Source organism: Somniosus microcephalus, unplaced genomic scaffold (genome assembly GCF_052327205.1).
Source record: "Somniosus microcephalus isolate GS21.2 unplaced genomic scaffold, FLI_Smic_1.0 unresolved_chr1, whole genome shotgun sequence".
NCBI lineage: Eukaryota > Metazoa > Chordata > Chondrichthyes > Squaliformes > Somniosidae > Somniosus > Somniosus microcephalus.
Window position 1 is genome coordinate 49,307,795 of NW_028225179.1, and position 16,363 is coordinate 49,324,157.

The 16,363-nt window shown below is 51.0% G+C and overlaps 1 protein-coding gene across 1 annotated transcript in view; it reads right to left on the bottom strand.

Annotated features, from left to right (window-relative positions):
* Positions 1 to 15,273, bottom strand: part of nif3l1 (NIF3 NGG1 interacting factor 3-like 1 (S. cerevisiae)) — a 19,543-nt gene extending 4,270 nt beyond the window's left edge. Inside the window, exons 1-5 of the mRNA XM_085974546.1 lie at positions 15,085 to 15,273; positions 13,778 to 14,231; positions 9,449 to 9,611; positions 7,352 to 7,466; positions 6,437 to 6,575 (exon numbers count right to left, since the gene is read on the bottom strand). Of these exons, the coding sequence (XP_085830672.1) occupies positions 6,437 to 6,575; positions 7,352 to 7,466; positions 9,449 to 9,611; positions 13,778 to 14,207 (847 nt within the window). The 5' untranslated portion in view covers positions 14,208 to 14,231; positions 15,085 to 15,273. The remainder of the gene's footprint in view (positions 1 to 6,436; positions 6,576 to 7,351; positions 7,467 to 9,448; positions 9,612 to 13,777; positions 14,232 to 15,084) is intronic.
* Between the last annotated feature and the right edge of the window lie 1,090 nt (positions 15,274 to 16,363).

Genomic DNA, 16,363 nt, shown 5'->3' on the forward strand with positions numbered 1-16,363 from the left:
CAGTCAGCAATGGTGGAGCGATTATAATCAGGGATGCTCAAGAGGGTAGAATTAGAGGAGCGCAGATATCTCGGGGGGGGGGGGGGGGGTTGTGGGGCTGAAGGAGATTACAGAGATAGGGAGGGAGCGAGGGCCATGGAGGGATTTGAATACAAGGATGAGAATTTTGAAATCGAGGCGCTGCTTAACCGGGAGCCCATGTAGGTCAGCGAGCCCAGGGGGCGATGGCCGAACAGGACTCGGTGCGAGTTAGGACACGGGCAGCCAAGTTTTGGATGACCTCAAGTTTACGTAGGGTGGAATGTGGGAGGCCAGCCAGGAGTGAGGGGGGACCTGATTGAGGTGTACAAAATTTTGAGGGGCATAGATAGGGTAGATAGAAAGGAACTTTTCCCCTTAGTAGAGGGGTCAATAACCAGGGGGCATAGTTTCAAGGTAAGGGGCACGAGGTTTAGAGGGGATTTGAGGAAATACTTTTTCACCCAGAGGGTGGTTGGAATCTGGAACTCACTGCCTGGAAGGGTGGTAGAGGCACGGAGTGCTTTGTGCATTGAGTGCTGTTGGAGTTTTGCTAAGTGGGAGAAAAATCATTTAAGTGTATTTTGTGAATTTTAGTGTGTTAAGAAGTCAATTATTTGAAGTAAGTTTAATTTTTTTAAGGGTTTTTTAAACTCTTGGGCAGTTTAAACAGGAAGTAGAATCCGGGTATAAAAGGGGAGGGGCTAGTGCGGTGGCCGGAGTGCTTTGTGCATTGAGTGCTGTTGGAGTTTTGCTAAGTGGGAGAGTTCGGATAAGTGGGAGGTGAGGGTGTGTTTTTTGCTCTGTTTTATTCCCCACTCCCAGGCTTAGACAGCACTGCAGAGGCGGAGCAGCGAGACGAGTCAACCAAACAGGCTCCACAGACAGTATTCAAGGAGGAGGTTGGTGATCAGCTGGTTGGTTGGTTTTCTTCCTTCTCTTCTCTTTCATACCTTTAAGTTGGTAAGTCCTATTGAATAGTGGTGTGATATTATCATATATATCCGGGCAGGGTCTTCATAACTAATAATAAGAAATTAAATTAATTTTATAGAATGGAGCAGGTGATGTGTTACTGTTGCGAGATGTGGGAGCCGTTGAACCCCATTGAGGCTAACGGTGATTACATCTGCGACAAGTGTTTGCTGCTAGAGGAACTCAAGTTCCATGTTATGGAGCTTGAGACCGAGCTTCGGACACTGCGACACATCAGGGAGGGGGAGAAGTTCCTGGACTCTATGTTTCAGGAGATGGTCACACCTATGAAGTTAATTACTGCAGATGTAGTCCGTGGTCAGGGACAGGACGCTGTGACTACGAGTGAGGAAGGTACAGGGATCCAGGATGTAGTGTTGAAGGAGACGCAGCCCTTGTTCTTGTCCAGCAGGATCGAGGTTCTTACTCCCTGTGAGGGCGGGAGCGGGGACTGCAGGGAGGATGAGCAACCTGGCCACAGCACCGTGGTACAGGGGGCCATTCAAGTGGAGGGAGTAAAAAGAAATGTTGTAGTGGTAGGGGATAGCATCATTAGGGGGATAGATAGGGTTCTCTGCAGTCAAGAGCGGGAGTCCCGAAGGCTGTGTTGCCTGCCTGGTGCCAGGGTTAAGGACATCTCTTCTGGGCTGGAAAGAAACTTGCAGTGGGAGGGGGAGGATCCAGTTGTCGTGGTCCATGTTGGTACAAACGACGTAGATAGGACAAGGAAGACGGTTCTGTTAAAGGAGTATGAGCAGCTAGGGGTCAAATTAAAAAACAGAACCTCAAGGGTAATAATCTCTGGGTTATTACCTGAGCCACGAGCGAATTTGGCTAGGATAAATAAAATTAAAGAGTTAAATGCGTGGCTCAAAGACTGGTGTGGGAGAAATGGGTTTTGCTTCTTGGGACACTGGCACCAGTACTGGGACAGGAGGGAGCTGTTCTGTTGGGACAGACTCCACTTGGCCAGTGCTGGGACTAGAGTCCTGGCGAATCATATAACTAGGGCTGTAGAGAGGGCTTTAAACTAATTAGTGGGGGGGAGGTTTCTAGAGAGCAAATAATAGAAATGACAACAGAGAAGGTCATAGGCTTAGGTAGCAGTGGGGGAATTAAAAAACAGAATGTGTCAGGAAGGGACAGAAGGTATGGAGTAAAAAGTAAAGTACTAAAAAGGGAAAAAACAGGAACTAAGTGTTACAAAACATATTTGAAAGTTCTTTATCTGAATGCACGTAGCATTCGTAACAAAATGAATGAGTTAACGGCACAAATAATGACATATGGGTATGATCTTGTGGCCATTACAGAAACATGGCTGCAGGGTGACCATGACTGGGAATTAAACATACCAGGTTATTTAACAATCAGGAAGGACAGGCAGGAAGGGAGAGGAGGTGGGGTGGCTATGTTAATAAAGGAAGGAATCACTATAATACAGAGAAATGATATTGGGTCAAAGGAGCAGGATAGTGAAACAGTTTGGGTGGAGGTAAGGAATAATAAGGGGAAAAAAACACTAGTGGGTGTAGTCTATAGGCCTCCGAACAGTTGCAACTCTGTTGGACGGAGTATTAATCAGGAAATAGTTGAGGCTTGTAATAAGGGAACAGCTATAATTATGGGGGATTTTAATTATCATATTAACTGGACAAATCAAATTGGGCAGAGCAGCCTTGAGGAAGAGTTCATTGAGTGTATTAGGGATGGGTTTCTTGAGCAGTATGTAACTGAACCGACCAGGGGGCAAGCAACCTTAGATTTGGTCCTGTGTAATGAGACAGGATTAATTAAAAATGTCCTAGTAAAGGATCCCCTTGGAATGAGTGACCATAACATGGTTGAGTTCCATATTCAATTAGAGGGTGAGAAGGTTGGATCTCAAACAAGCGTGCTGAGCTTGAATAAAGGAGACTATGAAGGTATGAGAGCGGAATTAATTAGAGTGGACTGGGAAAATAGATTAAAGGGTAAGACGGTACATGACCAGTGGTGTACATTTAAGGAGTTATTTAACAACTTCCAAAAAATATATATTCCACTGAGGAAAAAAGGGTGTAAAAGAAAAGATAGCCATCCGTGGCTAAGTAAAGTAATTAAGGATAGTATCCGACTAAAAACAAGGGCATATAAGGTAGCCAAATCTAGTGGGAGGATGGAAGATTGGGAAGTCTTTAAAAGACAGCAAAAAATAACAAAAAGATTGATTAAGAAAGGGAAGGTAGATTATGAAAGTAAATTAGCAAAAAATATAAAAACAGACAGTAAAAGTTTCTATAGTTATATAAAAAGAAAAAGGGTGGCTAAAGTAAATGTTGGTCCCTTAGAGGATGAGACTGGGAAATTAATGGTGGGAAACATGGAGATGGCAAAAACACTGAACAATTATTTTGTATCAGTCTTTACAGTAGAGGACACTAAGAATATCCCAACACTGGACAAACAGGGGGCTCTAGGGGGGGAGGAACTAAATACGATTAAAATCACTAAGGAAGTGGTACTTGGTAAAATAATGGGACTCAAGGCGGATAAATCCCCTGGACCTGATGGCTTGCATCCCAGGGTCTTGAGGGAAGTAGCGGTAGGGATTGTGGATGCATTGGTAATAATTTTCCAAAACTCACTGGACTCAGCAAAGGTCCCGGCAGATTGGAAAACTGCTAATGTAACACCCTTATTTAAAAAGGGTAGTAGGCAGAAGGCTGGAAACTATAGACCTGTTAGCCTAACATCTGTGGTTGGTAAAATGTTAGAGTCCATTATTAAGGAGACAGTAACGGGACATTTGGATAATCATAATTTAATAGGGCAAACTCAGCATGGTTTCATGAAGGGGAAGTCATGTTTAACAAATTTGCTTGAGTTTTTTGAGGAAGTAACATACAGGGTGGATAAAGGGGAACCAGTGGACGTAGTGTATTTAGACTTCCAAAAGGCATTTGACAAGGTGCCACACAAAAGATTATTGCTCAAGATAAAAAATCACGGGATTGGGGGTAATATTCTGGCGTGGGTGGAGGATTGGCTCTCTAACAGAAAGCAGAGAGTTGGGATAAATGGTTCGTTCTCAGATTGGCAACCAGTAACTAGTGGTGTTCCGCAGGGGTCAGTGCTGGGTCCCCAACTCTTTACAATCTATATTAACGATTTGGAGGAGGGGACCGAGTGTAACATATCAAAGTTTGCAGATGATACAAAGATGGGACGGAAAGTAGTGAGTGAGGAGGACATAAAAAACCTGCAAAGGGACATAGACAGGCTAAGTAAGTGGGCAGAGATTTGGCAGATGGAATACAATACTGGAAAGTGTGAGGTTATGCACTTTGGCAGGAAAAATCATAGAGCAAGTTATTATCTTAATGGCAAGAAACTGGAAAGTACTGTAGTACAAAGGGATCTGGGGGTCCTGGTGCACGAAACTCAAAAAGGTTAGTATGCAGGTGCAGCAAGTGATTAAGAAGGCCAATGGAATGTTGGCTTTCATTGCTAGGGGGTTGGAATATAAAAACAGGGAGGTATTGCTTCAGTTGTACAAGGTATTGGTGAGGCCGCACCTGGAATACTGCATACAGTTTTGGTGTCCATACTTAAGAAAAGACATACTTGCTCTCGAGTCAGTACAAAGAAGGTTCACTCGGTTAATCCCGGGGATGAGGGGGTGGTCATATGAGGAGAGGTTGAGTAGATTGGGACTCTACTCATTGGAGTTCAGAAGAATGAGAGGCGATCTTATTGAAACATATAAGATTGTGAAGGGGCTTGATCGGGTGGATGCGGTGAGGATGTTCCCAATGATGGGTGAAACTAGAACTAGGGGGCATAATCTTAGAATAAGGGGCTGCTCATTCAAAACTGAGATGAGGAGAAACTTCTTCACTCAGAGGGTGGTAGGTTTGTGGAATTTGCTGCCCCAGAAAGCTGTGGAAGCTACATCATTAAATAAATTTAAAACAGAAATAGACAGTTTCCTAGAAGTAAAGGGAATTAAGGGTTACGGGGAGCGGGCAGGAAATTGGACATGAGTCTAGGTTCGGAATGGTCATGGCCCTGTGGGTAGTGGAGCGGGCCCAGGGGCCGTGTAGCCTGGTTCTGCTCCTACTTCTTGTGTTCTAATTCTGTGTTAGATTTCAGGAGATGGTTCTATTCCTGTTCCTGGCTGGGGTGGAGATCGCCTTCACAGAAGGTAAGTACTGGAGAAAATATAGGGACAGAGTGATCTCCTGGAAGAATTTCGATCGCCTAGATGGGTCGGAGAGGAATTTCCCAGATTTTTTTCTCCCAAATTGGCCATTGGGTCTTTATCTGGTTTTTCGCCTCTCCCGGGAGATCACATGGGTTCGGGTGGATGCAGAGTGATAGAAGATTTGAGGTTATGATCAGATCAGCCATGATCTTATTGAATGGTGGAGCAGGCTCGAGGGGCTGATTGGCCTACTCCTGCTCCTATTTCTTATGTTCTTACAACATTCAAGAAGCATTTGGATGAGCACTTGAAACGCCATGGCATACAAGGCTACGGACCGAGTGCTGGAATATGGGATCAGAATAGACAGGGCTTGATGGCCGGCGTGGACACGATGGGCCGAAGGGCCTCATTCTGTGCTGTATAACTCTATGAGTGCGTTGGAATAGTCAAGTCTAGAGGTAACAAAGGCAGGAAGAAGGAAGTGTTACTGCAGTTGTGCAGGGCCTTGGTGAGACCACATCTTGAGTATTGTGTGCAGTTTTGGTTGCCTTATCTGAGGAAGGATGTTCTTGCCATGGAAGGAGTTCAGCGAAGATTCACCAGGCTGATACCTGGGATGGCAGGAATGACGTATGAGGAGAGATTGGGTCGATTGGGCTTATACTCGCTGGAGTTTAGAAGAATGAGAGGGGATCTCATTGAAACTTATAAAATTCTGACAGGACTGGACAGACTAGATGCAGGAAGGATGTTCCCGATGGTCGGGGAGTCCATAACCAGGGGTCACAGTCTAAGGATAAGGGGTAAGCCATTTAGGACAGAAATGAGGAGGAATTTCTTCACCCAGAGAGTGGTGAACCTGTGGAATTCTCTACCACAGAAGGCAGTGGAGGCCAATTCATTAAATATATTCAAGAAGGAGTTGGATATATTTCTTAAGGCTAAAGGGATCGAGGGATATGGGGAGAAGGCAGGGACAGGGTACTGAATTTGGATGATCAGCCATGATCGCATTGAATGGCGGAGCAGGCTCGAGGGGCCGAATGGCCTACTCCTGCTCCTATCTTCTATGTTTCTATGGATGATGGTTTCAGCAGCAGATGAGCTGAGGCAAAGGGCAGAGACGGACGATGTTACGGAGGTGGAAGCAGTGTTATGGCGCGGATATGTGGTCGGAAGCTCATGTCGGGGAATGAAACCAGTCGATCGGAGGAACCTCCGACAGGTTGCAGGAGACTCCCGCTGGACACTCACCCAGTGCCCTCCCGGCTCCCAGGGCCACTCGCACGTGCGACAGCTTGAGGTGATCCTTGACCCTGCCAATGACCACGTCCGTGGGCGCTTCCTCTCTCAGCCTGCACAATCGGCCCATCCCCGTGTCCGGGAGCGGGGGCTGCAAAGGTGAAGGGTCAAAACGGTCACCGCAGAGGTCAAAGTGACAATCGCAGACGGGGACGCTCGGTCCCCCTTCCCCACCGCCCCCCCCCCCGCCAACGCTGGGACTGAATGTTGGCCTTCGTAGCGAGAGGGTTCGAGTACAGGAACACGGATGTCTTGCTGCAGTTGTACAGGGCCTTGGTGAGACCACACCTTGAGTATTGTGTGCAGTTTTGGTTACCTTATCTGAGGAAGGATGTTCTTGCCATGGAGGGAGTGCAGCGAAGATTCACCAGACTGATAACTGGGATGGCAGGAATGACGTATGAGGAGAGATTGGGCTTATACTCACTGGAGTTTAGAAGAATGAGAGGGGATCTCATTGAAACTTATAAAATTCTGACAGGACTAGACAGACTAGATGCAGGAAGGATGTTCCCGATGGCGGGGGAGTCCAGAACCAGGGGTCACAGTCTAAGGATAAGGGATAAGCCATTTAGGACAGAGATGAGGAGGAATTTCTTCACCCAGTGAGTGGTGAACCTGTGGAATTCTCTACCACAGAAGGCAGTTGAGGCCAATTCATTAAATATATTCAAGAAAGGAGTTAGATATATTTCTTAAAGCTAAAGGGATCAAGGGATATGGGGAGAAGGCAGGGACAGGGCACTGAGTTTGGATGATCAGCCATGATCGCACTGAATGGCGGAGCAGGCTCGAGGGGCCGAATGGCCTACTCCTGCTCCTATCTTCTATGTTTCTATATTTCTATGTTTCCGCTCTGCTCCCTACCTTCTGCAGCTGGGTGATCTCCAGGCTGGCGTACAGCTCCTCGATCTTGCTCAGGATTCTCGCTGCCTCGACCAGCGCCGTCTGCGAACAGTTGAGAGACAGCCTGGAGCCAGAGCTGTGCGGCAAAGGTGAGATCAAAGACACCGGTGAGTTGGGAGCCTGGGGGATACTTCCACCAAAGCAGAGGCTTGGGCAGGGGTCACAGAACAGGAAAAGCCCAGGCTCCATCCCTGGCCTAGTATCATAGACATTTACGGCACAGGAGGAGGCCATTCGGCCCATCGTGTCCGTGCCGGCCAACAAGGAGCTATCCAGCCTAATCCCACTTCCCAGCTCTTGGTCCGTAGCCTTGTAGGTTACGACACTTCAAGTGCATATCCAAGTACTTTTTAAATGCTATAAGGGTTTCTGCCTCTACCTCCCTTTCAGGCAGTGAGTTCCAAACCCCCACCACCCTCTGGGTGAACAAAGATCTCCTCAACTCCCCTCTAATCCTTCCACCAATTACTTTAAATCTGTGCCCCCTGGTTATTGACCCCTCTGCTAAGGGAAATAGGTCCTTTCTATCCACTTTATCTAGACCCCTCATAACTTTATCCACCTCAATAAGATCTCCCCTCAGCCTCCTCTGTTCCAAGGAAAACAGACCCAGCCTATCCAGTCTTTCCTCATAGCTCAGATTCTCTACTCCCGGCAACATCCTTGTAAATCTCCTCTGTACCCTCTCTAGTACAATCACAGCTTTCCTGTAATGTGGTGACCAGAACTGCACGCAGTACTCTAGCTGAGGCCTAACTAGTGTTTTATATAGTTGAAGCATAACCCCCCTGCTCTTGTATTCTATGCCACGGTTAATAAAGGCCAGCATTCCGTATGCCTTCTTAACCACCTTATCTACCTGGCCTGCTACCTTCAGGGATCTGTGGACATGCGCTCCAAGGTCCCTCTGTTCCTCTACACTACTCAGTGTCCTACCATTTAATGTGTATTCCCTTTCCTTGTTAGCCCTCCCCAAATGCATTCCCTCACACTTCTCCGGATTGAATTCCATTTAGAGTCATAGAGTTATACAGCACAGAAAGAGACCCTTCGGCCCATCATGTCCGCGCCGGCCATCAAGCCCTGTCTATTCTAATCCCATTTTCCAGCACTTGGTCCGTAGCCTTGTATGCTATGGCGTTTCAAGTGCTCATCTAAATGCTTCTTGAATGTTGTGAGGGTTCCTGCCTCTACCACCCTTTCAGGCAGTGAGTTCCAGATTCCAACCACCCTCTGGGTGAAAAAGTTTTTCCTCAAATCCCCTCTAAACCTCCTGCCCCTTACCTTGAAACTATGCCCCCTGGTTATCGACCCCTCTACTAAGGGGAATAGTTCCTTTTCTATCCACCCTCTCTATGCCCCTCATAATTTTGTACACCTCAATCAGGTCCCCTCTCCGCCTTCTCTGCTCTAAGGGAAACAACCCCAGCCTGTCCAGTCTCTCTTCATATCTGAAGCGCTCCAGCCCAGGTAACATCCTGGTGAATCTCCTCTGCACCCTCTCCAATGCAATCACATCCTTCCTATAGTGTGGCGACCAGAACTGCACACAGTATTCCAGCTGTGGCCTAACTAGCGTTTTGTACAGTTCCATCATAACCTCCACATTTGCCACTGTTCTGCCCATCTGACTAGTCCGTCGATATCCACCTGCAGTCTAAGTGTGCGGAGCTCGTTGATCCCTCGCCCGGTGTGGGACTGAGACACACACACACACACACAGACACAGGCACACACACACAGAGCAGGAAGGGCCCAAGGGGGTGATTCAGCTCACGCGCCGGGGAGCTGACCAGAGCACAGATTTGGGGCTCCAGTGCCATGCCTCCCACAGTCGGATAGCCCTCCGACACTCACTCGGGTTGAGGCGGCAGTGACCAGGCCCCCATCCCGTACCCCAGCGAGAGCCACTGTGTTCAGGCGGGGAGATGGCGGGGGGGGGCGATTGCAAAGTAAGACTATTCCTTGCAGCAGGGAACGTGCTTGAGGGACGGTCAAAGTGGAACACCTCCGCTACCCCCCCCCGACAACCAACCCAGGTCCAGAACATCCCAGTACCTGAGGATCACCGTGGCGACGCTGATCCCCTCCAGTGCCTGCAGCTGTGCGACTAACGGAGCGGAGTCGTACCCGGCCGGGACCGTCACTTCCAGCCGCCGGCATCCTGGGGTCGGGAAGGAGTCACCCGTAGAGGTCGTCAGGGGGAGAGTGGAGCAGTCACCTGAGAGAGAGAGAGAGACACAAAGGAGTCCATGGGGACCGTGTAGAGGGAGCTTTACTCTGTAGCTAGCCCGTGCTGTACCTGCCCTGGGGGTGTTTGATGGGACAGTGTAGAGGGAGCTTTACTCTGTATCTAACCCGTGCTGTACCTGCCCTGGGGGTGTTTGATGGGACAGTGTAGAGGGAGCTTTACTCTGTATCTAGCCCGTGCTGTACCTGCCCTGGGGGTGTTTGATGGGACAGTGTAGAGGGAGCTTTACTCTGTATCTAACCCGTGCTGTACCTGTCCTGGGAGTGTTTGATGGGGACAGTGTAGAGGGAGCTTTACTCTGTATCTAACCCGTGCTGTACCTGCCCTGGGAGTGTTTGATGGGACAGTGTAGAGGGAGCTTTACTCTGTATCTAACCCGTGCTGTACCTGTCCTGGGAGTGTTTGATGGGGACGGTGTAGAGGGAGCTTTACTCTGTATCTAGCCCGTGCTGTACCTGCCCTGGGGGTGTTTGATGGGACAGTGTAGAGGGAGCTTTACTCTTTATCTAACCGCGTGCTGTACCTGCCCTGGGAGTGTTTGATGGGACAGTGTAGAGAGAGCTTTACTCTGTATCTAACCCGTGCTGTACCTGCCCTGGGAGTGTTTGATGGGACAGTGTAGAGGGAGCGTTACTCTGTATCTAACCCATGCTGTACCTGCCCTGGGAGTGTTTGATGGGACAGTGTAGAGGGAGCTTTACTCTGTATCTAACCCGTGCTGTACCTGTCCTGGGAGTGTTTGATGGGGACAGTGTAGAGGGAGCTTTACTCTGTATCTAACCCGTGCTGTACCTGCCCTGGGAGTGTTTGATGGGACAGTGTAGAGGGAGCTTTACTCTGTATCTAGCCCGTGCTGTACCTGCCCTGGGGGTGTTTGATGGGACAGTGTAGAGGGAGCTTTACTCTGTATCTAACCCGTGCTGTACCTGTCCTGGGAGTGTTTGATGGGGACAGTGTAGAGGGAGCTTTACTCTGTATCTAACCCGTGCTGTACCTGCCCTGGGAGTGTTTGATGGGACAGTGTAGAGGGAGCTTTACTCTGTATCTAACCCGTGCTGTACCTGTCCTGGGAGTGTTTGATGGGGACAGTGTAGAGGGAGCTTTACTCTGTATCTAGCCCGTGCTGTACCTGCCCTGGGGGTGTTTGATGGGACAGTGTAGAGGGAGCTTTACTCTGCATCTAACCGCGTGCTGTACCTGCCCTGGGAGTGTTTGATGGGACAGTGTAGAGAGAGCTTTACTCTGTATCTAACCTGTGCTGTACCTGCCCTGGGAGTGTTTGATGGGACAGTGTAGAGGGAGCGTTACTCTGTATCTAACCCATGCTGTACCTGCCCTGGGAGTGTTTGATGGGACAGTGTAGAGGGAGCTTTACTCTGTATCTAACCCGTGCTGTACCTGCCCTGGGAGTGTTTGATGGGACAGTGTAGAGGGAGCTTTACTCTGTATCTAGCCCGTGCTGTACCTGCCCTGGGGGTGTTTGATGGGACAGTGTAGAGGGAGCTTTACTCTGTATCTAACCCGTGCTGTACCTGTCCTGGGAGTGTTTGATGGGGACAGTGTAGAGGGAGCTTTACTCTGTATCTAACCCGTGCTGTACCTGCCCTGGGAGTGTTTGATGGGACAGTGTAGAGGGAGCTTTACTCTGTATCTAACCCGTGCTGTACCTGTCCTGGGAGTGTTTGATGGGGACAGTGTAGAGGGAGCTTTACTCTGTATCTAGCCCGTGCTGTACCTGCCCTGGGGGTGTTTGATGGGACAGTGTAGAGGGAGCTTTACTCTGTATCTAACCGCGTGCTGTACCTGCCCTGGGAGTGTTTGATGGGACAGTGTAGAGAGAGCTTTACTCTGTATCTAACCCGTGCTGTACCTGCCCTGGGAGTGTTTGATGGGACAGTGTAGAGGGAGCGTTACTCTGTATCTAACCCATGCTGTACCTGCCCTGGGAGTGCTTGATGGGACAGTGTAGAGGGAGCTTTACTCTGTATCTAACCCGTGCTGTACCTGTCCTGGGAGTGTTTGATGGGGACAGTGTAGAGGGAGCTTTACTCTGTATCTAGCCCGTGCTGTACCTGCCCTGGGGGTGTTTGATGGGACAGTGTAGAGGGAGCTTTACTCTGTATCTAACCGCGTGCTGTACCTGCCCTGGGAGTGTTTGATGGGACAGTGTAGAGAGAGCTTTACTCTGTATCTAACCCGTGCTGTACCTGCCCTGGGAGTGTTTGATGGGACAGTGTAGAGGGAGCGTTACTCTGTATCTAACCCATGCTGTACCTGCCCTGGGAGTGTTTGATGGGACTGTGTAGAGGGAGCTTTACTCTGTATCTAACCCGTGCTGTACCTGCCCTGGGAGTGTTTGATGGGAGAGTGTAGAGGGAGCTTTACTCTGTTTCTACCCTGTGCTGTACCTGTCCTGGGAGTGTTTGATGGGACAGTGTAGAGGGAGCTTTACTCTGTATCTAGCCCATGCTGTACCTGCCCTGGGAGTGTTTGATGGGACAGTGTTGAGGGAGCTTTACTCTGTATCTAACCCGTGGTGTACCTGCCCTGGGAGTGTTTGATGGGACAGTGTAGAGGGAGCTTTACTCTGTATCTAACCCGTGCTGTACCTGCCCTGGTAGTGTTTGATGGGACAGTGTAGAGGGAGCTTTACTCTGTATCTAACCCCGTGCTGTACCTGCCCTGGGAGTGTTTGATGGGAGAGTGTAGAGGGAGCTTTTCTCTGTATCTAACCCCGTGCTGTACCTGCCCTGGGAGTGTTTGATGGGAGAGTGTAGAGGGAGCTTTACTCTGTATCTACCCAGTGCTGTACCTGCCCTGGGAGTGTTTGATGGGACAGTGTAGAGGGAGCTTTACTCTGTATCTACCCTGTGCTGTACCTGCCCTGGGAGTGTTTGATGGGACAGTGTAGAGGGAGCTTTACTGTGTATCTAACCCCGTGCTGTACCTGCCCTGGGAGTGTTTGATGGGACAGTGTAGAGGGAGCTTTACTCTGTATCTAACCCATGCTGTACCTGCCCTGGGAGTGTTTGATGGGACAGTGTAGAGGGAGTTTTACTCTGTATCTAACCCGTGCTGTACCTGCCCTGGGAGTGTTTGATGGGACAGTGTAGAGGGAGCTTTACTCTGTATCTAACCCGTGCTGTACCTGCCCTGGTAGTGGTTGATGGGACAGTATAGAGGGAGCTTTACTCTGTATCTAACCCGTGCTGTACCTGCCCTGGGAGTGTTTGATGGGACAGTGTAGAGGGAGCTTTACTCTGTATGTAACCCGTGCTGTATCTGCCCTGGGAGTGTTTGATGGGACAGTGCAGAGGGAGCTTTACTCTGTATCTAACCCGTGCTGTACCTGCCCTGGGAGTGTTTGATGGGACAGTGTAGAGGGAGCTTTACTCTGTATCTAACCCGTGCTGTACCTGCCCTGGTAGTGGTTGATGGGACAGTATAGAGGGAGCTTTACTCTGTATCTAACCCGTGCTGTACCTGCCCTGGGAGTGTTTGATGGGACAGTGTAGAGGGAGCTTTACTCTGTATGTAACCCGTGCTGTATCTGCCCTGGGAGTGTTTGATGGGACAGTGCAGAGGGAGCTTTACTCAGTATCTATCCCGTGCTGTACCTGCCCTGGGAGTGTTTGATGGGACAGTGTAGAGGGAGCTTTACTCTGTATCTAACCCGTGCTGTACCTGCCCTGGTAGTGTTTGATGGGAGAATGTAGAGGGAGCTTTACTCTGTATCTAATCTGTGCTGTACCTGCCCTGGGAGTGTTTGACGGGACAGTGTAGAGGGAGCTTTACTGTGTATCTAACCCCGTGCTGTACCTGCCCTGGGAGTGTTTGATGGGACATTGTAGAGGGAGTTTTACTCTGTATCTAACCCGTGCTGTACCTGCCCTGGGAGTGTTTGATGGGACAGTGTAGAGGGAGCTTTACTCTGTATGTAACCCGTGCTGTACCTGCCCTGGGAGTGTTTGATGGGAGAGTGTAGAGGGAGCTTTACTCTGTATCTAATCTGTGCTGTACCTGCCCTGGGAGTGTTTGATGGGACAGTGTAGAGGGAGCTTTACTCTGTATCTAACCCCGTGCTGTACCTGCCCTGGGAGTGTTTGATGGGACAGTGTAGAGGGTGCTTTACTCACCGAGTCCCCTGGCCAGCCAGTCGTTGACTCCGTGAGGCGAGGCATCGAAGGCGGTGTGGGGAGAGTAAATGGCCACCCTGTTCTCCAGCGCCCGCACGACTAGCCGCTCCTTCCAGGTGGCCATGGTGACGCGGCGTAGCGGGCGGAAGAGCGGGGGATGGTAGGCCAGGACCAGCTGGGCCTGGAGCCTCAGGGCCTCCTCCATCACCGCCTCGGTCAGGTCGTTGGCGAGCAGCAGGGTGCGGACGGCGTGGGGCGGGCTGGGCTCCACCAGGAGGCCCACGTTGTCCCAGTCGGCGGCCAACGAGGGCGGGGCCAGACGCTCCAGTGACCGGACCATGGACGCCAGCTCCATCAGAGGTCGTGGGGTGGGGGATCGCGAGGGCCACAGGAAGGTTCGGCTGAGCAGGCACCCCCTGGACAACAGCATGCAGGGCAGCCTCCGGTTAGAGCCCTGAAAGAGAAGAAGAGTGAGCCACCCAACCAACCACTGGAGGCAGATATTCGACCACGAGGGCATCGCAACCGGACCCCGACCGTCTCCCCCCCTCAAGTTCTAGTGTAGGGGGGTCGCAAACCCCTCCTCAGCCAGTGGCACTGAGGCAAGTTGTGCCCTTTGACCCCAAGCAGAGCTTGCAAACCCATGCCTTCTCCATCACAAAGACTGCCCACTTCGACCTCAGTAACAAAGCCCACCTCGTCCCCTGCCCAACCCTTCACCCGTCGCCGCCTGTGCCCGCTGACCTACATTGGCTCCCGGTCCAATCATTCAAATCCCTCCACGGCCCTCGCTCCTCCCTATCTCAGTAACCTCCTCCAGACCCGCAACCCTCCGAGATCTCTGCGCTCCTCCGATTCCAGCCTCTTGAGTTGAGCGTTCCCCTGATTTCCACCACTGGCGGCCGTGCCTTCAGCTGCCTGGGCCCCAAGCTCTGTAATTCCCTCCCTGAACCTCTCCGCCTCTCTCTCTCTCTCTCCTCCTCCTCCTCCTCTAAGATGCTCCTTAAAACCCCTCTGGTTGACCACCTCGTCCGCCCACCCTCCCAACATCTCCTCCTTGGCACCCCCCCCACAAGTTGAACGGCCCGTCTTCCAGCAGCCAGAGGCGGGGATCTCACTCCCTCGCAGACGTGCAGCCACACACGGTTGAACAGCCCCCTGGTTGGCACTGCCAGCCACACTCAGCTCCTGGAGCCAGTGAGAGCTGCCCATCCTACCGTCCCCCTGACACTGTGCCCAGAGTCTCAATTGGATATAGGAATGGGGAAAAGGCCCAAAAGCTGCTTTTTGTTTGTGCAGAAATCCACCTTCTGTTTTCAATTTTCGAATTTAGCTCAACTTCCAAATATTTGCAAACGACAAATAGAGATGAAACTTAATTAGATTCTGCCCCTTTAAGGGTCTCCGTGTCCCAAACGCCTTCCAACATTCAGAAAAAGCCTTTTCAATTCAAATCTCTTAAAGAGCCTGATTGGAATCAGTCCCTTTCCCCAGGGGCCGCCCACCGGGGGAGGATTCTGGGATTCGTAGTCCGCCACAGACGTCACCTGCCCTCTAGCGGGCGGCGGCCGACGGGGAGGGGGAACTACAATACCCACAATCCTCTCGGCGCCCTCCACCCACCGACACCCGCTGCGAGGTGACGTCACGCGCCGGCCGACTCGTCCTCGCCGGCCCGCATCCCTCGGTGCATGCTGGCCCTTGTAGTCCTCCTGTGAGGTCACCTCCGGTCTAGCGGGTGGCCTTCGGCGACCGGAAACTACAATCCCCACAATGCACCCCGCCCACACCCCACACAGGCTGTTCTGGCCGCTCCCGGGGCATGCTGCTCATTGTGGACCGGAGAATGACGTCACCATCAGTCTGAAGGCCGGCGTCCATTCAGGAGAGTGGGAAAAATAACTCGCAAACCGCCCGTTTTTTTTTTGGCGAGAGTAGAAACTGAATTATATATATATAAATAAATTTAAAAAAAACCTAACCCCTTTTAATTGAATTAGAATCTGTCAGGGAGGAGGGGTTCACGTGCTGTGACGACGTTAGGGCAGTTCCGCACAGGGCATGTCGGTGGTTGTAGTTCGCTCCGCCCCCTCCCGCCTACAACTCCCATCGGCTAGGTTAAAAAAAATGCCCCTTTATTTTAATTCAAAAGGCATGCGAGGAATCGCATTCCGCCACTCCCTCCAAAAAAACCTCCTCAGAATAATAATAATCGCGGTGAGGGGGGGGGGAGTGAGCCAGCCAGGCCCTCCAATGGCGGCCGGAGGGGAGGGAAAGGAACTACAACCCCCCACATGCACCGCATTGCGCCGCCCTGCTGAGGCCGGGCCGAGCATGCCGGGACTTGTAGTTCCTCCCGGTCCTGGCGGCGGCGCCTGCGCAGTGGGAAACTCCAGGGCTATTGAGGCTCAAGAAATTCTAGGGACTGGGGGGTGGAGGGGGTGGGAGAGTGGGGGGTGGAGGGGGTGTTGGGGAGGGAGAGTGGGGGGTGGAGGGGGAGGGAGAGTGGGGGGTGGAGGGGGAGGAGAGTGGGGGGGTGGAGGGGGGAGGGAGAGAGGGGGGGGTGTGGGGGGGGAGGGAGAGAGG